Below are 22,202 nucleotides of genomic sequence, written 5' to 3'. Positions count from 1 at the left end.
ATACCAGCCATTTCATTTTCTCTGCAAGATTGGCACATTGGCGTTTTGCTAATAATGATGGGGTATAGGATTAACGGCTAGACGCTAAAGAATTACCCTCTGAAAGACTTGACAAGAAGAAAGTATGCTAATTGACTTAGGTAGGCAGCGGCAACTGGCAGACCTTGATTCGGAAATACAGCGAAAGGATACTGGGTCAAGACACAAATAGAAGCAAAAATTTGGATAATCTAATTATTGCAAATGCTTACAAGATGACGTACAGAAGGAGGAATTCAAGACCGTATCCTCCTAAGCCGGACGAGGCTCATTACCAGGTGCAGCAGGAGCTGCAGCTGGAGTACCGCCAGCCTTCTGCGAAATACCTATACCCGATCCACCAACCCCAGTACCAAGTTGCACTTCAGGCGAAATCTTCATAGCACCCGTCGCATAATTCAACGCCGTGTTAAAGCCAGCTAGATCCCTTTTTGCCGCCGACTCGTCAGCCTCATTCTTTACAAGTTTTGAGAAAGAAAGAGACACACCTCGCTTTGCGTTATCTTCGAAATCGATCTCTTCATCAAGTTCCTCCTCTTCTTCAGCAGTCAGGTCTCGCTTAGTGTTGTCGGTGATGGCTGCTTCTTCCTCAGCCTCCTCCAGAGCTTCTATTTCTTCGTCGGTCAGGCCTTCGAACTCATCCCGCTTGGTGTTGTCGGTGATGGCTGCTTCTTCTTCAGCCTCCTCAAGAGCTTCTATTTGTTCAGCGGTAAGACCCTCGAACTCATCGCGCTTGGTATTATCGGTGATTGCAGCCTCTTCTTGTGCCTCCTCTAAAGCCTCCTGCTCCTCTGGAGTCAATCCCTCGAACTCCTCCACAGCACGCTTGGTGTTGTCGGTAATGGCAGCTTCCTCTTGGGCCTCCTCAAGAGCTTCTTGCTCCTCAGGAGTCAATCCCTCGAACTCATCCGCACGAACGTTCACAATCTTGCCCATACCCTGAGGAAGTGCGTCGGTAGTAATGCTCTCAGCAGCTGGAGCGGCCGGTGCCGGTTGCTCAGCAGGAGCTGCAGGTTGAGCTCCACCTGGAGCTGGGATAGCACCATTGGCAGTTGCACCTTGAAGGGTGTTCATCAAGCTTGCGACTTGGTTCGCACCGGCCTGGCCTTCGAATCCGATAGCTCCATCACCGACTACCAGAGCTGGAGAATAGGCCCCCATATTGATGTTGAGAGGAAGAGAAAGGACGGCCGTGGCCGCGAAGAGGCCGATGAATGGTGATGGGTACTTCATGTTTGAGGTAGGTTTTGATGAGAGTACAAGGACGGCTTTTAATGAATGGAACGGGTATGGAATTGAGAATGGAAAAGGAAAGGCTAGCTTTCTAAAGGATTGGGTGTACGAAAATTATAATGAGCCCCGCTAGAAGAGAAATGAAGAACTTGGGGAGTTGGCCAACCTTTATGTGACTGCTACTGCTTGCAGGAAGACCAAGAGATCATCGCCACTTCATGCAATCTGTCTGGAAGTTCCTGACAGCATGATCTAAAAAAAGGACTGTGTGCTCGTACAGTACTGAATCATCAAGTCGCCTTGGGACTTCTTCACCAGAAACAAGCAAATTACAGATCTGGGACAAGACGAGAGTTTTGGGGTTTAAGGACGTGACAGCCAAGGCAAAAGAGATGCTTATTCCAGCAAACAATGGAGAAAGTATGCGACAGAAACATACTTTGAATGCCCGTGGACTTCGCCAATGCTTGGCTCTAGCCTCACCCGTGTTGCAAATCTCTTGGGAGTTTTGCAGCTGCTGATATTTGTGGTAGATCTGCGGGCGTCCCTGGGAGGTTAGCTGGCCAGGCGAGGGGCTCGGACCTGGCATCCATGTCTGCAGCTGAGTGCGCCGTGGGTTGTTTCTCGCAAACTTTTTCGACGAGTCAAAATGCTGGAAGGTTCCTCGCTAGTGGTGAGACGCTTGTTTCTGACGATGGTGTCGTTGCAGAAATCTCCTCTTTGAAACAATTCATGTCAAGGCGCTGTGCACGTGACACTCATCACACATCGCAGCTATCCAGATTCCTGGATGGATGAAATCTAGCACCTGTTTGGGTAGCAAAGTTGAAATGACAAGTGCTGTGAGAAGGTTCGCACCGTCATGGCCCTGGAAGACACGATTCGCACGAGTCTCTGAGACGCCATTACGGGGACCTGAACTCGCTCCTGTCTGAACATTTGACAAGGCTGGTCAGATCAAGACACATAAGACTTCTTGGAAGATCCTGAATGAACAGAGTCTTGGAAAATATGCTTATAATAGATCAGCCCAAACAATATTTTGGAGACGCTCGTGGGGTACCGCGACATCCCCAGATTCCATTCCAACTTCACTTGGCACTCCACATTTTATGCCTCTTCGCTGGGAATACTCAGTCCTGTAAGCGTCCTGTTTATCTCAAACAGCTGTATAGTTCTCAGACTGAAGCAAAAGTGAGAGTTGACGTCTTGACATACATCTTCGCCTTGATTTTGATGACTTTTGACATTTTCATGCTACTTGACAAGCGTTCCCGCTGTCTTGGTGGTTTATGGGAACATCTTTGAGGTAAACACGGGTGCTTACGCCACTTTAGATAACCAGCGAGTACAGGTCAATGACTGATCAAAGTACGGTGTACATAGAATAGAAACAAGTGAGATGAAGTCAGCATTGAAAACATACCTATCCACCTCCGTCGTTTGCCGGCAAATACTCGGCCACAAAACCTCGAAACTTGTAAAAGTCAAGCAAAAAAAGTATCAATCATGGTATTGAACCACACCTGATTCGAACAGATAACCTTTCGATCTGGAATCGAACGCGCTACCGTTGCGCTGCGAAGAATTAGTATGTGAATGTTTACGAGAGAAGTGAAAGTCGTACCCAGCGGTCCATGATTGGTTGAATTTCTTGAAAAGTTCTTATCTCATTACATTGAAGACTCAAGTACTGAATGGAGAGAAGGGTGTTAATTGGAAGAATGAGTATAAAGTGTGGAGACCGAATATGTGTCGAAAACAGATGACAGATGAAGAAAGGAAAAGCTTTTCTACTAGATGAACGGAATTGAAGACATTATCGAATCATAGAATTACTTGATTGGGGTTACAAATTAGATTTTGGATTTAAATTTAAAATGTTACTGTAGTCTTTTTGAGTCCAGAAACAGTCCTCTCATGACTGGCTGTAGACTTAGAGAAATTCCCGTTCTCCAATGAAACCCTTGTTAACAAATGTACGGTCATGTAACCGTTTTGTAGATAGGGAGACGGAACCTATTGATTTTGAGTACAAAAAACGCAAGATTCCAAAGCGAAAACAATTCAAACTCGAAATTGAAGATGTTTCGACAGTTGTAGGAGGGCTCAAGAGTGGGAGAGCACTGAGCAAAACCACGGTGCGGGCTAAGAAGAGCCAGAGGGGAACATTGGAGAAGAGTTAAGCTTTGTCTGTAAGCTAGCTAGCTAGACTCTGGGAATACTAATCGTCTCGCTGGCATGCTAATATGGTTTGGACGAAATGAACGGCAACATTGATGAGAAGAGCCGGAAGTGAATAATACCATTTCAGAATGTAAAGACACGGCTATTCCCAACGTGTGGAGATATCAAGGGAACATTGAGTTAGTTTCAACGACCAGTCTGCCGTCAATTCAATTCATGGCAACTACTGGATGATCTCGATTCGTCCCTCCTACCGTAAGTTCAGGCTCAAGTGCATTTTACATAGAGTGTAACATGAGAGGGATCAGAATCTCATTGCAATTGCTGCCAGCCACGACTCCCTCGACCCAACCATCCATAATTTACTTCCAGAATATATCATTTCATTCAGTCAGTCCAGTGCCCAAACGCGCCTTTTAAGACCAGACCACACCGGATTCAAGGGTGGCCAATCCACCCTTGAAATGCGTCGGTCAAATATTCTTGGTCCAAACCAAAGCCCCCATTGAGAGAAACAAAAAAGTACAGTAGAATTACCCAAAGTTTCATACATTGCCGCCTCGGACTTCCTCCTTTCATCATTATCGTCCTTCCGGTCTAGAACTTGCCATCTCTCCGTATCGGCCACGCTCACGTGTGGTATCGTAAGCTTGTAAAACCCGTGTCTGCGACTCGTCGGCTTGTGAGAAGGCGTAACCGCGTTGCTTGCGCATACGTTGCACTTGTCGTACTTTGCGAATAGCTTTTTGGAATTGTTCCATTCTAGGGATCATGTCAGTCAGAGACATCTAGTTGCTGAAAGAATGCATGCATACCTTGGTCTGTAATCTTGAATGTTGTATTTCTGGATCTCTTGGATGTGGTGATATGACTGTGGATAATACATGCGTTTGGCGCTGTACGGTGTTAGTGATGAATAATGGGTATTCTTGATGAACTTACTATTTCCATGCGAAATCTCGGGACAAGCAAAGGACTGGTAGAACTAGTCCTTGCAACCAGAAGACGGGACTTGTGAAGAGTCTTGGAACAACGCCTTCATACTCCGTAGAAAATCCAAGCATTGGTGCTACTGTGGCATAGACAGCGATGAAAGCCATCCAGATGATCATACTGCCAGGAATGGCGATGACGTGGTATTTGGTCCAGATATTGGTCACCAAGGCTGCCTTGCCTAGGACGGTAGCAAGAACGGCGGTGTATAGAGCTGTACCCCATACCCAATGACCAGCTGTTTTGCCGTCACCTTGAGGTAGATCAAGCCACCATATTCCTTCAGAAGCAATGTATAGAATCAACGAATGGTAGAATCCATTGCCAACCCACGAGAAGAAGGAATGCATTTTGAAGAAAGTGTTTTTCTGGCCAAGCTGATACAGTTGTGGATATCTGTCCAAGAGACGTGCCGATATGAACTGATCGAAGATGCCCATGGCGAGCGGTGGGAAGACTGTGAAAAAGACGTTATAGAACGACAAAGTCCAGGATTCGTAGATGACTTCTCCAGAGAAGGCGTTCTGGAACGAGTACCAAAACTGGGTCATATATAGAGTGATGTTCTTGTAAAAGGAGTACAAGATGACCTTGCAAACTCTTTGGTAGCTCCAAGCGCCATGAACCAGAAGAAGCTTCCGTAGATATCTGAATTGACCAATAGCAACATCAGCACTTCGTGCAGCTTGCAAACCTTCCATACCGCTGATACCGACACCGATATGAGCTGCTTGAATCATCGATACATCATTGGCACCATCACCAATGGCCAGAAGAATGGCTTTCAGATGACGTTTGACGAGTTTCACAACCAAAGCTTTCTGTAGAGGCGACACACGACAGCAAATAACGGCCTTACACATGACTGCAAGGTCCAGAAAGTTTTTCTCCAGATCCTTTTCCAGAGCGTATGTCAACGATTTTCCGTCAATGACAAGAGCCAGAGTGTCCATAGCAATTGTTCCATCGCCTTGCGTGCGAATGGCATCAAGCTTCTTCTGTATGTTGTCTCGAGTGTCGCCTGCGGTTTCCTCATTGACGATGAGTAGGGTCATGTCTTCGCTAATGAGTTTACAACTCATGCCAATGTTGATGGCAGTCTCCTGACGATCTCCCGTCAATACCCAGACTTTGATGCCTGCCTCCTGAAGAGTATGGATGGTTTCAGGCACTCCATCTTGAAGACGGTCTTCAATGGCAGTCGCCCCGAGGAGGTAAAAATCCTTTTCCAAGAGCTCTGCGGCTTTGTCAAGCTCATCAGCTCGGTTACCGCTGACGGTTGTCTGCGCCTTGTCGAAGATCCTCCACCACTCTTGGAATTCGTGCTCAGGGATTTCGCGCATAGCCAGACACAGGGTTCGTAAGCCCTCCGAGGCATACTCTTCCAGATGCTGCAAGGTCAATTCCACATGAGGATTGTCACCGCCAAGACGCTCCAAAATGACCGTATCTGCGCCCTTGCAGTAACACCTGATCTGTCCATCGGGACATCGGAAAATGGCCGACATTCGCTTCCGAGTCGAGTTGAATTCACAGACGGCCAAAAGCTCGTATTCGTACTCAACGCCTTTGACGGTTATCTGGACAGATCTGGGCTTTCTGGCTGTAAACTGATAACCCATCAATACTGCGCCTTCGACCAGCGCACCCTCATCTGGAGATGCCGCCTGATACTTTATAACACCTGGGTTTTCTTCCTTCCTCTCGGGAATGACAGTATGGCATGTTGCTAAAAGGCACAAAAAGTGGTGTATGGCAAGCGCTGACTCGTGCGACTCGAGGTTCTCTTTCAGCCGAGTAAAGTCATGCACTCCAACCTCAACACCATCTTGAAAGGTAGCCCGACGGTCATCCGTCACTTCGGTGGCGTACTGTATTCCTCCAATCGAACACTCCTTGAATTCCATTTGGTTGCAAGTCAATGTTCCAGTCTTGTCGGAAAAGATATACTCTACCATACCCAGCTCTTCGACCAAACTTGACGTTCGACATACCGCAGGGGTGTCCATCTTGTCGTAATACATGTCTAGGTCGTCATTGATCAGAATGGCGTGCCAGTACTTGACAATTTCGATCGTGACGAACAGAGAGATGGGGACAAGTGCGGAGTAAAGGACCCAGTACGTGAAGATATCAGACCAGAACTGCTGGACTTTCTTCAAGGCACTGGTTGACACAGCATAACCGAGATAGCTCAATTCTTTTCCATGGTACGCACGGACTATCAAGTCCCCGATCGAACTGATTACACTCAGTGCGACAAGAATTCCGACAAGCAAGAGGACAAGCATGTTCAGTTGTCTTTCCACAGCAGTTCTCTTGATAGGAGTAGCTGTTGCATTGCGCATGAGTTTCGTCTCGTGGCCCGTGAAAACAACAATGCCGTGGATCCAAGGCGTATTTCGAAGTGTTGCCCCTCTGAGCAGAAGTTGGTCGGGCTGAATCGGGAGTTCCTTTTCTCCACCTCCAGCGGCCAAGGTTAAAGTGGCTTCATAAGTGTACAAGCTGCTGTTGGGCTGTTCCGAACGTAGCTTGCCTCCAAGTCTACTCAAGTCGTTCAAGCTAACCATCACACATGTTTCTGGGATCGCTTGCTTGATTTTGAGATTGGTTTCTCCATCCAGATTAGCGGTTTCGATATAGCAAAGACCTTCGGGTTCCGAACTCGCGAGCAGCACAATATCTGCTGGGAAAGGCTCCTCTGACTCGACCCGAATGGTATCCCCTACCGCAACATTGATCCATTTCGTCTCCTCGAATTGACTGCCTCTCAAAACCCTTGCCTTCGAATTGTTGAGCGATTTGTCCGATGTCTTTCTCTTGTAATCCTCGATTAATTCTTTACCAGCAGATACGAGCAATACAAGAATCAAAGGTCCAATTGTTGTATATCTGTTTGTTGGCGAAATGTTGGGTATCTGTTGTAATGCTGCAGTAAACAAGAAGAAAATGTTGGCAAACTTGGAAAATTGTTCGAAGAGGAATTTCGGCATAAAGGTAGCGACGTTGTATTTCGCGGTGGAGATGTGATTGTCCACGTACTTATTCGCACTATTGGCGGGAGGGTTGTTGAGATGGATAATTCTAGGGCCAAGCGTAGAAGGGTCCGGTTTCCCCCTCCCAAAGCCAAATTTGAATTTTCCCACGTCAAACTTCTTTCCCGCCTGCTTTGAAGTCTCTGGTACGTTTGAGTCTGTTCGAGCTCTTCCACCAGGCTCAGTCAAGGGCAGATCCATTTCCGAATACTCCGGGGCCATCCCAAGCATACTCTTTGCTCTCCCCATCAGTCCACCACCCATACTCAGTACACTATTGCGATTCCTAGGTTTGCTTCCCATCTGCATTCCGGCTCCATCCCCAGGAATAGCTCCGCCTTGGTGGTAGTATGATTGTCCGTCGTCCGGAAAATCGTCCAAATCATCCGCGTATCGCTGATAGTTCCCTAGGCCGGAAGTCTGACTATATGTCCTGTTTCCAGTATTAGACACGTATGGTCCAGCTCCTGGCACAGTTCCAGGTCCGCCAGGAAGTTGTCTTGATGGATGTTGTCCTCCGCCAGCCCCCACAAAGTCATCGTAAGATATCGAAGGACGGGGATTCGTTTCATCGTGGTCAGCGTTGTATGCCCGTAGCAGGTCGTCATCATTCATAGGAGGCCGCTGGCCATCGTTATATACGGGTTGGTCATCATTGAGGTCGAGCAGAAGGTCGTTCCTATGATTCGGGGGTTGACCAGCCATGCTGGAAAACAGCTAAAGATTGTCGCAGTCCAGACGGCGCAGTGTCTACAATCATCCACGTCTCGATGAGGCGATATTACGTTGTTGATGCTGATTTCGAATCGATCGTTGCGTCGTAAAAGTTGTGTTCTTTGTGGTGATGGCCGTGTAAGTATTGTAAGCTCTTGGTGGAGATGCTCAGCCACTTCGGAGGATTTGAAGTACGAAGCTCCAAGACAATCCGCAGGTGAGGCAGTACGAGAGCGCCTGGCTATTCGACGTATAAGAAGCGATTGACAATCGATTGGGAATACTCGAGCGCCATTGACTGAGTTGAATGAGTGTTGCGAATCGCAAGTACTGTATTCAGACTGCCTAGTTCTCGTCCAGTTTCGTCCAAATACGGGGTCGTAACTAGCGCCACAACCCCTGCCACAGTCCGAGAAGCTTCAGCCTCATCACATTGATGGAGCGCATCTTCATCAACCACCACAATATTAGAGCAGCACAGCACATCACAACTGCACGATGGTTTGCGGAAAGTGCCAGAAGATCTCCAAGTCTACGACGCTTGCAACCCCAGGAGTGAAGAAGAAGAGTGAGATGTACTATGGCTCGCCCGCAGGTTCATCCTCTAAGGGTGGCGATAAGACGAAGACCTCTGCCACACTGGGAAACAATGGTATAGGAAAGGTGCGTCAACTCGGATTGTGTTCATGATACATATACTGACTCGTTATGCAGAGCAAGCTATTATCCAAAGCTGCGAGAAACCCATATGCGACATACTCCTCCTCATGCAGCACATGCAAAACAAAGGTGGACCAGGGACGAACATATTGCCATAAGTGCGCCTACAAAGCTAATGGTATGTTTCTTACATTGGGCTTCTGAAGGTTAGCTTATAAGACTTAGCATGCGCCATGTGTGGAAAGACCAATTCCAAGTCGACCACAGCTGCCCCAGTCATCGCCGGCCAAAAGTTTACCCTGAAATGAATGAACAAAAGCCACGATACATGAATGACGGAACTATGGAAGGCGTTGACGGCGTGACGAACTTTTGTTGTGGAAATTCGTGGCGTTGGAACTCAAGGGTAGGAGTACGGGTTCTTCGGTATGGAACTGTTTACTGAATATAAAATATTAGACCAGCATTTCACAGCTGTCTCGTTGAAGCGGACACTTTTGTGGATCCACCACCATCTCAATACCCAGCATGGACACCCAGCATGGACACCTGCATTGGATGCGGTAAGGGGATTCTCCTTGTCATTGTGGAATCTCAGCCTGCCATTCACTCTGAATTGGGATAACCGTCAGTTCGGACACCTGGTCACATTGTTTTTCATATCATCACAATGCGTACAATCATGACAGGTCGTCCTCAGAGATTAACAGGGTTCACGCCGGGGTCAAGTCTGTCTTCATTCATCCTGGTCAGTGGGTAAGATCTGCCTGTGGAATATTTCACAGATCAACTTCGATGAAAGGCAATAACTTCGGAGCTGTTCGGTCTGTGTGGTGCTGACCCGATCTTCCATCAGCTTCACACTGTTTTCATCACACTCATTGCCAGTCAACCATATCAGGACATCTTCTCGCAATTTTCGAGACGTTCTGGTTAGTGATCAGTCCTGTCATTCCTAGAGTGCTCTTTCCGGGATCGTTGAATTGCTTTACAATATCTTCGAGTCTACGGCATTGCATGGTGTCCAAGTAACTGTGAAGTACAAAAGACTAAGAACATCTGCAATTCAATCCTTCGGTCGTCTATTGCCCCGATGATGACCTCTGACGTATTCAAACTGGCCTGGGAATGTCCATCGTCCAGCAAGATACCTCAAACTAAGCAATCCTACGATTTCTATTCAGGTGCATTTTCGCATTTGCAAGTTAGAAGTCCCTGGAGATCGACGGCCTGGCCCAATTTCACGTCTACAAAAGTACCCAAACTTTTCGCCATATTATCTCCTCAGATTCCAGCGTGCGTGCATAAGTCTCAAAGTTAAAGCTTGGCTGGGCGGTTCAAGGTGCGGCTGAGAATGAAGATCGGCCTAAACGACTTTCGTCGTATTTAGCCTCGACTTTCCCTGCAACTCTCCCCCCAACGTTATTATCCTCTCGGGCCTCCGTTCACACGATTGGGTTCCAGGACAATTGAGCAGTACGAATCTGCTCGGTTTGAGATACAAGTGAAGCAAAAGATCTATCATTCACCTTTCCCTTTTTCCACCGTAAGGGTCGTCGATCAATTTTCAGTACAACCTGGGTAGCCTTTCGGAAAGCCCAACGCCACACCCAAATAGAAGCTCTTCCCTTCAGCCCTATGACCTCGACTGATTGGCCACCATCATGTCGCACCGCTGGAAGAGCCTTCAGATCCTTCCCTTTACCCTGTACCTGACCAAATATATGGAAAGAGGTCAGGTATCTCATCTTATTGGTCGCCTGAAAATAAAGTCCCGAAGGGTGGCTTCCGCTGCCAAAGCCTTAACCAGCATCACTCTACATCGAGAAAGCACTTATGAAATTGTCTTTAGCGGTTTCCATCTATCGTATGGATACATTTTGTCCCATTCAACCAATCCTTCGAGCGGAGTGCAGTAGCGTGGCGGATAGTAATGCCAGGTTGTCAGGCTCATTCGTTCGTGAAGGTTACACAATTTTCCAGAGATCAACGTCGCGGACAAATGCAACGGCCGTCTTTACATTTCAAGACACAGAAAATGAAAGAATAGCTAGGAACTAAGCTGTAAGATGTACATAACCGTTACGAAACAAGAGCCAATCCGTTGTCAATCACCTCCTAAACTTAGAAGATCTCATGTTGAGGGGAACTGGCGAACGTCCTGTGACATTGCTTAGAGCAAAATATCTCAGGCCACTGTCTGTAAACATCTGAACATCTTTTCTTGTCTAAGTATAGGCGCAACATGGGCATCAATCCTCCTTTGAAGATCATTATCGTTCTTCATTGAGGGTAATACGGTCAGATGGTCTGCCCGTCAGTTGAGAGCTTGAACTTGTCCTCTCTAGCCAAAGCGGCAGCAGAACTCAACAAGACATCGAGGAGAAGTCTATATAAACCTGTCCTTCTCCCATCACAACAATCATCATCATAACATCTTAGCAAGTACATTCACAATCACATTCTCAAATACCAAAACAGACTCACCTTCACCCACCCAAACCCCAACCATCAAAATGAAGACCAACTTCCTCGTTTACCTCACCACCATCATGGCTTCCACTGCCATCGCCGCTCCCGCAGCCCTTGAAACCGAGGCTCGAGATGTCGCCGAAGTTGATGCCGATGCTGCCATCCTCGCAGACAACTGCTTCCGTACGCTACCCCTCCATTATCCCGCACTCCCCTCCTTCTCACCATCGTCACATCAAGTACAACACTGACATCTAGTCGCAGATCGAAGCAGCTGCTCCGTCTCCTGGGCTGGTAAAGGAGAGGAGTACTGTGACTGGAGAGGCTTCTCCCACATGACGGGCGACGGATGCGGCTGGCCCAAGAAGGCTGTGTGCTGCATTGTTGCATAACTTTGCCTCAACGTATGGGGTGTATTCATCGCAACGTTGGAGAAGGGATACGCCAGTGTGATAGGAGGAAGAGCTGTCAGGAGATACGTACTGTCTTCTTGAATTTTGTGTTTTTTGATTTGTCGCGCTGCAAAAGAAGCTCCTTGTCTGTCGTTATCAAAAGTAGTTTCTAAAACTGAAATGAGAAACGGAGAGTTGTTTTTGCTGTATGCCTTTACCACAGTGTTTGAGGTCGTAACTTCCGGTACCACTTGACAGATGTGCACATCTTTTGCCGTAGGACAACTGAGAGACATCACACTTTGACCTGAAAGGAATTATGGAACCCAGAATACCTAGGTACGCTGAACACCCTCTAGGTAAATCCCTTAGTCTAAAAGGTGTCGCTCGCGGGTCGACTTGGCAAGTACGGCTCGCTTACAATTAGTGAACCATAATCCAGGAAGGAGATATACGACTAGAGTCAGATTAGGAAATAGCGAGCCACAATGATTAACTCTAACATCTATTCACCTTTACAATTTTGAGAACTTATAAAATGTGAACTAGTCAGTCCATTTTGTTAGAAAGGACTTCTTCACAGGACGACCGCGGTCTCCCTTCGAGTTCAAAGCCCACAACCACAAAAAAAGAGTCAAGCCTGGAGGATGGTAGACAGAGCGAGAATCAGATCACAACAACAGGCGGTAGCTTCAAGTATCAATCACATTCCTGCAAATGTATCAACGATGGCAAGCCACAATGATCACAATATCGATCGCGATGTCGTCACGGGCAATGCTGGCGACCAAACGCCAAGTCAAGCAACAAGATCTTCCACGCCGTCTTCGACACCCAGGTCGACATCATCTCCGATCTCTGCTCGAGACTACGAGTCGAGTGCACTTGCTCGGAGCGAAGTTGTGATTTGGTCTTTCGAGGATTCGAGTTTCACATATACCACTGAGAACCAATTACGTGACTGCGTCACGGAAGGAAAGAGTAAGTTATCAGACGTGGGCTTCGCATTCGTATTTTTGGCTGAGAATTGGCTGACTGAAATCTACAGAATGGACCCAAGGCTTGACATGGACGAGACCCCGAATCAGCAGCAATACATTTGAAGTCAAGATTGAAGTACATGTGAGCTATATCGACGAAGACGCACCTCCGGTCTGCTTCCAGAAGTACACCGAGACACTCGAAATCAGAATGCCGTACAAGCTTTCGTTCAACAGAAATTTGCCCAAGAACTTGCGAAAGTATGAGAAGATATTCATCAGTCGCGAAACGCCGGAGTTGTACTGGTAGAGAGTCATGGTTCGTTGTAGCTCTGGATATCGAGGGCTTAGACTTTGTTCTTCGGGCGTGTTGGTTTCATGGCATAGGATATGGAATTTTGAGCGGGCATAAATGAGCATACAGAAATTACAGCGTCTCTGTCTGCTTTGGAGAAGCACAACGTTAAGGAGCCATCATTGTCTGAAGTATTGTTCTACAAGTCATCAATCAAGTAAATTTTCCAACCTTCAATATCCCTTCCAGACATACAGCACCTTCAGATCTTCTCTTCTCATAACCCCTCCTTCAAAGACAGACGCAGGCAACTTGATCTCCTCGGCTTCGGGGTCTTCCTCCTCGCAGTCACCATCATTGTAGCCATCATCGTCGTATGTGTTTTGCAAGCACCACGACACGGTAATCCATACCGTAGAGCTGTATGGATTTATTGAGAACTGGAGGATCGTTTCGCCTATGATGCATCAGCAATGTTCGCTTCGTTTGAACTTTATTGATATCTGAAGCTGGATAACCATACCATTGCTTCTCCGCTTGTCTATCTCAGACTTTCGCTTCCATTCGAATAGTTTGTAGTATGCTTCATACACTAAGATTAGCTCGTCTATCTTTGATTTTCGGCTTGAAGTAGGAGTGGGCTCGTTATTTCCAGCGGAGTTGTCCTTGGACTTAGCCATTTCGATTTCTATTGGACTTCAAAATTGGATGTGTGTTGTACGATGTAGCCATTTCAAGTTGAACGGTTACAGAATCAGTAGCGGGGATATAAATAGTCCTCTGTCTACAGTCTACTGTCATCTGTGACCAAGCTTGTCCCATGATGGAAGCTTCGACTTTGTGAATCACGGACTGCTCAATCTGGTCATTTCTGCTATCTTTTACCTGAAACAAACAGCGGGACATGCATTTTATCTTAACTACTCTGTAGCACTCATACATACATACAGTTACATATGTATAGAAGGTTATGAACATGTAGGCCACAAAACCGCAAGATGAAAGTGCTTTCATGAGCAACCAAAACAATGCCCCTCAATCATGCAGCAATCTCTCCACCTGCAGCTCAAGGCTATCTTTAGACATACTCTTACAGTATCATTAATCAAACAAAAAAATTTGCAACTCGTATCTCTCGAGTTTTGGAGTCCTCGTATACCTAGACATGGAAAAGGGTCGTGAGATACGCCACCCGCTATTTACTTGCCCCCCACTATCCTTTGCCAAGGCTCGCTTGATGAGCAAGAAAGCGATTGAACTTGACTTCCAGGAAAACGATTCGGGAATATCTAGAAGCGCTAACTGGGTTTCTTTTCAAGCAAAACGATAGATATATAAACATATAGTGATGCTCTGCCTAGAGATAAACAGAATTATCTTCTCGAAAACTCCAAATGCAAGGATGTTTTCCGGGAAGGGGCAAAATGGAAAAAAGTGCCAGTATCCACTTTCGCACATTCCGATGCTCAAAAATGCAAAAAATAATGTTGCAACTGCCGTGAATCGAACACGAACCTCCACCTGACTCGACGTGTACGTCTTGGAAGGGTGGAATCCTTGAAGAGAATTAGAATTAAGTCTACTGCGAGACGAAGCTGATTGTACGAACCTAACCATTGGACCACAGAAGCTAAGCCTGATATGGACGAAAGCTGACTATTTGGCTACTTGTTAGTGCTGAGAAACTGGAACTCTTGGTTGCTTTGGGGAAGTCTCCACCGCGAAGGGAGAAATGGGAAAAGCTTGTTGATCGAAGCAGACGTATAATATTTCAAGGCTGGGGGATATAGAAGGATTTTTGTTCGATTTAATGGAAACAGGTACGCAAATAGGTACCACACTATGATTGAGTGGAGGAAGAAATCACAACGAAGTGTTGAAGGGAAATACAGCGGTCACTAACCGTCTTCTGCAGCCACGGAATACAGATGGATCACTTGAAGAAATGTCAGCCAACCCGTAACTGAAGGTCCTGAAATTTTTTAGATCTTGCCCTACTAGCACACTCTGGATTCTCTATATGAGAAGTCCACATAAGCCTTACTGCGTGTGGTGTAATTTATGTAATGACGCGTTAATAAGGAATCGCGGACGAGCGGCTCGCGACTTCTGACACCACGTCGCTAGAAATGAATACTGCCTTACGGCAGAGGTGAACAGCTTTTTCAGTTTCATAACCGGGGCTCTGGAAAGACTCGTATTCTTAACTAATTTTTCTACCCAAATTGTAGAAGACTGTCAAAAGTAGATATCTTCCCCCAACACCGCTGATAGCAGTCTCCTTTGATATTTGCACGTCGATGAAACATTGTCCCAACCAAGTCGCCTCAACAACTCATATCACATAAAGGACCTTGAATCGTCCCATGCAGCGAAACCGAATCGTGACTCGGCCGCCTTTATCAATCCTGTATTTTCCGACGGCATGCTCGGGGCGTTGCACGTACGTTTTGGTGATGTGAGCTGCAACTTGGACGTGGCGATCGCATCGCCCCTTTGGGATCACGACTCTGTCGGCTTTGCGGGTGTCGATCCAGCTCTTGTAGTGGTGCACGAAACACTGCTGAAATATATCGTAAGCTAGGACCTTCTCCCGGTGTGCAATAACGAGAGGTCCGGTTCGAAAAGAGGTAGCCATTTTGAGAAGTCTCGCATGTGCTGACTGCATGATTGCAGGGGTTTGCGTGATTGTGTGGCGTGAAGTCGTGTGTTTCTACTGATGAAATGGTTCAGTGGCGTCTACCTCTTCCCGAGCGCTTGGTGATTCTTCGGTTTCCCAATGATAACCAATGATTGACTTTCGACGGCTGTAATTCTCCCCACGCTTTCGAGCTACTAGAGTTTCCTTTAATGTACGAAGGGCCGTACGTCCTTGTATAACGATCAGCGTTGCTAGTTCAGCCCATGGTGGTTTGTGTGAACCCTCATCCTCATCTTTCATACTTTCGGTCTCAGCAGCTCGAGTCACCGTTTCCTTCCACTTCATAGCCTGCTCATCATCTTCTGCAATAGTAATTATAGATCCAGTGTACTTCAAGAGAATAGTGTTGATGAGAAGACGTGTGAGCCGACTGTTCCCGTCGAGGAAAGGGTGGATGTTGAGGATTTTGTGGGAGTACTTGGCCGCCAATTGGTAGGGGTCGATAGTCTCCTCAGCTTCAGCGACTTTGACTGCTGCATTGAACTCGGCGATAGTGTTAGCCATGAGTTTCGGGATATCTTTAGGTGATGCAAAAGACGTAAAAGTCCATCCAACATTATCGTTGCGGTATACACCTCCATAAACTTCGGAGCAGTCTTTTTCCTCGTTCTCAGCATCGATTCCTTCTGTGAGAATCTTATGGGTGGAGAGCAGAATGTCCTCTGAGAGCTCCTCGCCGTGAACTACCATTCGGTGAGTGATGTATTTCAAAGCAAATGCATGCTGAATAACTTGGCGCCGGGATCGTTGGACAGCATCTGGATCTGCAGCGCGCTTCTTCTGCTTCAAATACTTCTGTGTAACCTCGTAATCCTCATCTTCCACAGGTATCTCCACCGCCAGCTCCTCACCAGCAAAGATTTTCTTGCATAACTTCATCGTCACCTCATGACTAGACCCAGCTTTCTCAAGATCGTTGCTCTGAAAAATCATCATGACCATTGACTCCACCAGGTACTGCTCATAACTATCATCTTTCTCCTTCAGGTCTTGCAGCAACTTCCACACATCTCCAAAATAGGAGACACTCTCAGCGAAAACCTCATCAGGGTCTGGTGTGAACCGAAAGTAATCGTATAGTAGATCTGGTTTGAGAGTGAACTTCGCTTTTGGTGATGTGAATTTTGAGCGCACTGTATTTCGTAGCAGCTTCGGGAGGTTTATCGTCTTGTATGCTGATTTGGTGACAGTCAAGCCCTCGAAATGGCCTGCCAAGCTGCTTCGTTTGTGAGGAGAAGAAGATCGCGAAAAGTGCGCCATTGTTCTTGCGTGTGGTGATCGCGGTTTGAGTTGTTAACAGGGAATCAAGGTGACGAGCTGGATTTTAATGATTGGAGTGTGGACTGGTTAGGCTCGGTTGAAAAGATAGCGTCACTTCTAAGGCTAGACTATTGAGGGGTGGTGCTTCTTTGTTCATTCCGCTTTAGTCACATTGATGACAATTTCTGTTGAGAATAAAGAGAGACAATGACCCCGGATCAAGCTAGAATTTTGAAAACATGTCGTGCCTTTGTTATGACGCAGCCGCAAGAAACCCATAAGAGCAAATGCTCATTGTCCACTCATTCCCCACCACCAATCAACTGCTCTCAGCCAATCGCTTGGAGGGCGACAACACCACCTATCAGCTGCAGAAAAAGGTGGCCGATTCAGCGAGCTGCCTAGTTACTCAGTTACTTCAATGCTATGTTTTTCTTAACGAAACTCTTTTTTAGAATATTACTTAAGAATCACCAAAAGATCAAAGTAGTATTTTAAAAGTGTTTCTAAAGACTAAATTAAATTTTTATTATTACATGTTTTGAAAGTAGCCTTTTTCTCTTGTGACTTTGATGTTCTGCTGTGCCCTGAATCGGCTACCTTTTTCTGCAGCCCACAGACCACAACAAACCAGTCCGAGCAAATTTACGCAGATATTTCACCGAACAAAACACTCTTTCCACCTATCCCCGAAATTCCTCCCCATCCACACCCAAAGTGGAAATTCCACCTCTCTCCGCCAAACCTCCGATCTCTCCCCATTGAAGCTCCGCCAGAATAATCTCAAGTGTTTCGACCACCGCGGCACTTCCACCACAGTCATCCGGCCATCGACAAGCAGAGGTGGCAGATTCTCCTGCATCTCTAGCATCGGCGTGTCGTTTCCGCCAGGGAGGAGAATAGAGCGGCGCTCGAGGGCGAAGGTCTTGTCGCGTGTGTCGTAGACAAGTTCGAGAGGCGAGGAAGAAGTTGCCTCGACAGGTACCGCACGGAAGCGTCGTTGGAGACGGAGATCTTGAGAGTTTGGCGATGGTGGTGGACAGGGAAGGTTGGTGACTGGATGCAGAGGGCCGTGAATGGCTTGGTCTCGATCGCGAGCTGTTTTTAGGTATGTTGGTTTTGGTTGTGAGCGCGTCGGAGCCGGAAGCCAGCTTCTGTCGGGCTGTGGTTGGCGTAATGGAAACTGGTAGGGCTCGAGAGGTGGAGCTTTCGAGAGTCTCGACAGCCTGGAAGGAGATGGTATGTTTGAGGAGTTAAGTGATGAGCTTTGAATGATCTTTTGGTTGCCATTTGCGGAAGGAGGAGTAAGAAGTGGTATCGGGCAAGACTTTGGTCGAGATGGAGGCTGGTGAGGAGCAGACAGACAAGGAGATGATTCCATCTTTGAAACCTTATATTCTTCCGGAATGAGGGATGACGATGATGGTTTCAGTGTTGGCAAGCCTGCAAAGTCGGTCATAACTCCTCGCGGTCTGGTATTTAGCTGCGGTTGCGGAAAGATAACGCAAGAGAACGAGTTCTTGGGTTTGAGGATAGATACATCTGATGAGATTGTGTTTGACCGACCGTTGGAATCATTGAGAGTCTTCGCCTCATCTTCTACTGATGACATGGTGCAATAATCTGTGTGGCTTGACATTCACAGCAGAGATGTCATTCGTCGCTGTCAGAACTGTGGTAAGACGGGTCACTTTCGAGGTGAGTGAATTGCTCGAACCTTTCGGCTATACAAACATGTGGTACCACGATATCAACAAGCGAATAATTAGCTCACACTGAAGCGTATTTGCGGAGGATAACAAGTCGGCAAACCCCTACATGACATGATCAGGCGACGATTGGATGACGAGGTTGCTTATCCATGACTCTACCCTTGAAGCTAGTTTCAACGCTCTGGTCTCAATCACCCCATCTTGCAGGTCCCCAACTCCAAATATTCAGACCAACCTTCCATCCCGATAGGAGCGGTAGTCCAGCATGCCCTAGGAAAGGGTCAGTAATGGTTTGTGAAGGTGACTTCAATACCGACATGTTTCCTCGTATCCTCGACCATCAGATCTCAAGTTCTCCCAAAATACAGCATTGCCTTTCTTTGGCTTGAAAGTCACTCCCATCTTCTTTCTTTGGTCCTCTGGTTCACTGGTCGCCTCCTGGCATTCTAGAAACTCACACCATTTTCTATCCGCGAGATCAGGTGCCCTTATTCTTGGGAATTCTGTTCCACCACCTTCACATTCTGCGTCAACCTAGAAGAGAAAACTATAATCAGCAAACATCCCTTCCAAATTTCGGGGAGCAGAACTAAGTCCAAGGTAGCGATGGAGGGGTTGATGTGAAGTCCTGAGCCAAACATATAACATGAAAGGACCTTCTCAAAGGACCTCGACTTACATAGACCATAAACGAGCTCACTCTATCGGCGTTTCTGCTCGCACCACTCCAGTCATAATGATGAGTGTAATGACCACCCTCTCGATATCTTTGTGTCCTCAGCCTCTCAATATGAAGATCCGGCCGCCATCCCTGGAAAGCCCTCGCTCTATGCTCAATACAACGAACGACATCATCTCGATCGATGAGGGCAACTTCGGAATTTCGCACGTTTGTTTTGATTAAAGTTTCGGCTCCGCTTGTAACGGTTGATGGCTTAAACTTGTCTTCACTGCCGACTTATGTTAGGGCCAGTCACGTGTTTCCTTTCTGAAGGGCGGGACGAAACGTTCCAAGCAAGAGGTCAACAGGTTTCAAACTGAACTTGACCTACCTAATCTTCAGAAGGTGGGACGACTCATTTGGACTCAGAAAGTTCTCGATGTAGATGATTAATGGCTCCAGAGAGAGGATGTGGGTGTTGTAATAATGAGACGTGCAATTCAGGGGCTCGTTGGACGCAATGAGCGAGCTGTTAAGCTGTGTGATGGGCGCCACCGGTTTCTGCGATGTCCCGAATAGGCTGGTGGATATAGGCAAATACACGAAGATATAGATGGGCAGTATTGTCGCAATATACCCGATCATTTTGTCAAAGGCGTTGGTGATTGTGATTGAGTTTGGAGGCTGATGACTTCTGCTTCACTGGCGTCTGTCTACCTCTTGCCGAGCGCTTGGTGGTACGTACCTGACTGGTGGGTACCAGGTAACAAACCAGCATCAGAGCCCCACGTCCCAGCATGATCGTAAGCCAAACTACAAATACATCCCCACTTGCCAAAACGTGCGACGAAAGCGTCACCTTGAGGGCCGCGCGCTCATGTTTCATTATTAAATCTTAAGGATGCCAAATTCCGCTGCATCCGAAGTCTTGGCTCCCTAGCCGTAATAGTGACGTGATCGTCGGCATACTATGCAAATCCATTTGGTACTATTCAAAACTTACCCTGCGGTTAAGTGTATTTTAAAAACTGATTACAATAAATTGGCAGAGTTTCGTTAGTTTTTCAAGGCTTTATTGTTCTTGCATTGTGATAATAGCAGACTGTATCTCAGCTTGACCGGTTGTTTTGATCGTTATTAAGCGAAAACCACCAATGGAGCAACAGTGCCAAGAAGCTACCATTTCCCTTCAGCCAAGATTGAAATGTAATTTCAGCTCCCCTATGAATACAACTTCTCGGATTTAATACATACATAGGCAAGTATGTAGAGCTGATAGGTTTTGTAGGGGGAATGATAATTGGCCGTCGGAGATTGGAAATTTAACTGGCTTGCCTCCAGCAGTAACATTTAGATCCAGCACAAACACGCAATACTGACTTTTGCAGACTTTTTGGGCACATCAATGATAGAATTAGACTATAGCAGACACGAGAGATTTCAGTACCGTTTATTTAGCTAAAAGTCCTGCAACTCGAAAGGTCTGTCTCCTAGAGCGATCATCCATGTCCGCGCGAGACACAGATATATGGGTTGGTATTGTATCACTTTACTATTGATCTTCTATCATATCGGGCAGATCTAACATTCAAACTTAACATTCCAAAGCACACACTGAAAAGCACCCCGCTTCCTTCTGGGAATCCACGCCAGGTACCTCCACGATTAAATTGCATCCCTTGACCACCATACTCCCTCCGTCCCACTCGATCTCTCACCCAAAGAAGGCACCCTTCAGCACACCCACCGCACTAATCTTCTTATACGATCTATGCACCTCTTTCTCACCCTTCAGCTTAGCTTGCACATTATCCCAGATCTGGGCGAGCTCGGGGCGGTCACTTGCGCCGCCGATATTCATCTAAAAGTGCCATGTATCAGCAACAAGACGATACTTAAATTGTCCCTAGTCCTTTCAGAGCATCAATCCGCCATATGAGCCTCTGAAGGGAACACGGAAGGAAGGCTGAAAGAATAAAGTAACAAGAAGGGAGGAAGAAATGAAAGCCAAACTCACCAACCCGGCACAATCGCCCACTTCTCCAGCACCTCTACCTCTCCCTCGCCATCCCCTTTCCTCCTCAAAACCAAAACCCCCGGCTGCGCCATCCCACTCACATATCCCTTCCTCTCCGTAATCGCTACCTCCCACCCATACCTCTCCCTCAAATACGCCATCAACTCATTCTTCTCATCCACAATCGCCTCGCCCTCATAGCCAGTGGATTTGCGCATTTCAGGGAGGAAGTTGGCTGGCTCGGCGGTTAGGATGACGGTGTTGCCGCCTTGGGAGATTATTGAGGGGAAGATAGAGGTGAGTGTTGTGAGGTATGCGCGGCAGAAGGGACACCAGTGGCCGCGGTAGGCTGGGGGTGAGAGGTGTTAGCGTTGGCTGGTTGGGGGTTTTTTTTGGTGCAGGAGAGGGGAGGGGAAAAGTAAAGCCTAAAGGTAAAGGGAGAAGGGTGACGAACAGACTATGAAGAGGAACTCTGATGACGAGAAGAGGGAGTTGAATCTTTCGATGGGTGTTTGAGTTGGTGTTGATGTTGATGCCATAGCTGGGGTCGAGGAGTTTTCCATTTTGGATATTTTAGTTATTCCTGACAGTAATCTGAGTTTTGTCCAGAGTAGTTTTCTTCTTTCTTGTGTGCTTCAAAGGTTCAGCGATGGGATTGCCGGAATAGATACTGATGCGCACTGTAATGAATTAGGAGAAGATGCAAAACGAGGAAGATACTTTACAAGAATAACTCGAGCTCAAACAAGAGCATCCTACACTTATATACCTCCCATTCTACTCTCCTCTCCTCTCGTCGTCAATCAACAAGATAAACCGAGCTTGTACGCCGAGCTGCGCTGCGCCGCCTG

At 46.9% G+C, this 22,202-nt stretch overlaps 12 protein-coding genes and 1 non-coding gene across 13 annotated transcripts; 4 read left to right on the top strand and 9 right to left on the bottom strand.

Annotated features, from left to right (window-relative positions):
- Nucleotides 1–229: 229 nt before the first annotated feature.
- On the bottom strand, nucleotides 230–1,965 carry ONS95_010004 (uncharacterized protein). Its single transcript, XM_058503570.1, has 2 exons — nucleotides 528–1,965; nucleotides 230–466 (listed from the first exon to the last, which is right to left on the bottom strand). The coding sequence occupies exons 1-2, from the start codon at nucleotides 1,270–1,272 to the stop codon at nucleotides 459–461; spliced, it is 753 nt and encodes a 250-aa protein (XP_058360282.1). The 5' UTR covers nucleotides 1,273–1,965; the 3' UTR covers nucleotides 230–458.
- Nucleotides 1,966–2,262: 297 nt separating this feature from the next.
- On the top strand, nucleotides 2,263–2,580 carry ONS95_010003 (uncharacterized protein; the record flags this gene model as incomplete). The annotated part of the gene is made up of 1 exon (XM_058503569.1): nucleotides 2,263–2,580. One exon carries the CDS (start codon nucleotides 2,263–2,265, stop codon nucleotides 2,578–2,580), a length of 318 nt encoding a protein of 105 aa, XP_058360281.1.
- A 208-nt stretch (nucleotides 2,581–2,788) lies between these two features.
- ONS95_010002 lies at nucleotides 2,789–2,854 on the bottom strand. Its single transcript has one exon. It is a non-coding gene; the product is annotated as a tRNA-Trp (tRNA).
- Nucleotides 2,855–3,502: 648 nt separating this feature from the next.
- ONS95_010001 (uncharacterized protein) lies at nucleotides 3,503–8,691 on the bottom strand. Its single transcript, XM_058503568.1, has 3 exons — nucleotides 4,402–8,691; nucleotides 4,275–4,355; nucleotides 3,503–4,221 (listed from the first exon to the last, which is right to left on the bottom strand). Exons 1-3 carry the CDS (start codon nucleotides 8,190–8,192, stop codon nucleotides 4,041–4,043), a joined length of 4,053 nt encoding a protein of 1,350 aa, XP_058360280.1. The 5' UTR covers nucleotides 8,193–8,691; the 3' UTR covers nucleotides 3,503–4,040.
- An 8-nt stretch (nucleotides 8,692–8,699) lies between these two features.
- Nucleotides 8,700–9,169, top strand: ONS95_010000 (uncharacterized protein; the record flags this gene model as incomplete). The annotated part of the gene is made up of 3 exons (XM_058503567.1): nucleotides 8,700–8,864; nucleotides 8,916–9,039; nucleotides 9,087–9,169. The coding sequence occupies 3 exons, from the start codon at nucleotides 8,700–8,702 to the stop codon at nucleotides 9,167–9,169; spliced, it is 372 nt and encodes a 123-aa protein (XP_058360279.1).
- A 2,208-nt stretch (nucleotides 9,170–11,377) lies between these two features.
- ONS95_009999 (uncharacterized protein) lies at nucleotides 11,378–11,725 on the top strand (the record flags this gene model as incomplete). The annotated part of the gene is made up of 2 exons (XM_058503566.1): nucleotides 11,378–11,516; nucleotides 11,598–11,725. The coding sequence occupies 2 exons, from the start codon at nucleotides 11,378–11,380 to the stop codon at nucleotides 11,723–11,725; spliced, it is 267 nt and encodes an 88-aa protein (XP_058360278.1).
- A 728-nt stretch (nucleotides 11,726–12,453) lies between these two features.
- On the top strand, nucleotides 12,454–13,015 carry ONS95_009998 (uncharacterized protein; the record flags this gene model as incomplete). Its single annotated transcript, XM_058503565.1, has 2 exons — nucleotides 12,454–12,706; nucleotides 12,774–13,015. The coding sequence occupies 2 exons, from the start codon at nucleotides 12,454–12,456 to the stop codon at nucleotides 13,013–13,015; spliced, it is 495 nt and encodes a 164-aa protein (XP_058360277.1).
- A 218-nt stretch (nucleotides 13,016–13,233) lies between these two features.
- ONS95_009997 (uncharacterized protein) lies at nucleotides 13,234–13,680 on the bottom strand (the record flags this gene model as incomplete). The annotated part of the gene is made up of 2 exons (XM_058503564.1): nucleotides 13,234–13,457; nucleotides 13,524–13,680. The coding sequence occupies 2 exons, from the start codon at nucleotides 13,678–13,680 to the stop codon at nucleotides 13,234–13,236; spliced, it is 381 nt and encodes a 126-aa protein (XP_058360276.1).
- A 1,655-nt stretch (nucleotides 13,681–15,335) lies between these two features.
- Nucleotides 15,336–15,668, bottom strand: ONS95_009996 (uncharacterized protein; the record flags this gene model as incomplete). Its single annotated transcript, XM_058503563.1, has 1 exon — nucleotides 15,336–15,668. One exon carries the CDS (start codon nucleotides 15,666–15,668, stop codon nucleotides 15,336–15,338), a length of 333 nt encoding a protein of 110 aa, XP_058360275.1.
- Nucleotides 15,669–15,713: 45 nt separating this feature from the next.
- ONS95_009995 (uncharacterized protein) lies at nucleotides 15,714–16,961 on the bottom strand (the record flags this gene model as incomplete). Its single annotated transcript, XM_058503562.1, has 1 exon — nucleotides 15,714–16,961. The coding sequence occupies one exon, from the start codon at nucleotides 16,959–16,961 to the stop codon at nucleotides 15,714–15,716; it is 1,248 nt and encodes a 415-aa protein (XP_058360274.1).
- A 658-nt stretch (nucleotides 16,962–17,619) lies between these two features.
- On the bottom strand, nucleotides 17,620–18,600 carry ONS95_009994 (uncharacterized protein; the record flags this gene model as incomplete). Its single annotated transcript, XM_058503561.1, has 1 exon — nucleotides 17,620–18,600. The coding sequence occupies one exon, from the start codon at nucleotides 18,598–18,600 to the stop codon at nucleotides 17,620–17,622; it is 981 nt and encodes a 326-aa protein (XP_058360273.1).
- A 260-nt stretch (nucleotides 18,601–18,860) lies between these two features.
- Nucleotides 18,861–19,979, bottom strand: ONS95_009993 (uncharacterized protein; the record flags this gene model as incomplete). The annotated part of the gene is made up of 4 exons (XM_058503560.1): nucleotides 18,861–18,943; nucleotides 18,991–19,207; nucleotides 19,353–19,623; nucleotides 19,726–19,979. 4 exons carry the CDS (start codon nucleotides 19,977–19,979, stop codon nucleotides 18,861–18,863), a joined length of 825 nt encoding a protein of 274 aa, XP_058360272.1.
- A 1,069-nt stretch (nucleotides 19,980–21,048) lies between these two features.
- ONS95_009992 (uncharacterized protein) lies at nucleotides 21,049–21,914 on the bottom strand (the record flags this gene model as incomplete). The annotated part of the gene is made up of 3 exons (XM_058503559.1): nucleotides 21,049–21,175; nucleotides 21,352–21,700; nucleotides 21,806–21,914. 3 exons carry the CDS (start codon nucleotides 21,912–21,914, stop codon nucleotides 21,049–21,051), a joined length of 585 nt encoding a protein of 194 aa, XP_058360271.1.
- Nucleotides 21,915–22,202: the final 288 nt, after the last annotated feature.

Source organism: Cadophora gregata (genome assembly GCF_030347475.1).
Source record: "Cadophora gregata isolate MNR1 chromosome Unknown scaffold_4, whole genome shotgun sequence".
Lineage (NCBI taxonomy): Eukaryota > Fungi > Ascomycota > Leotiomycetes > Helotiales > Ploettnerulaceae > Cadophora > Cadophora gregata.
This window is presented reverse-complemented; position numbering and strand designations above follow the sequence as displayed.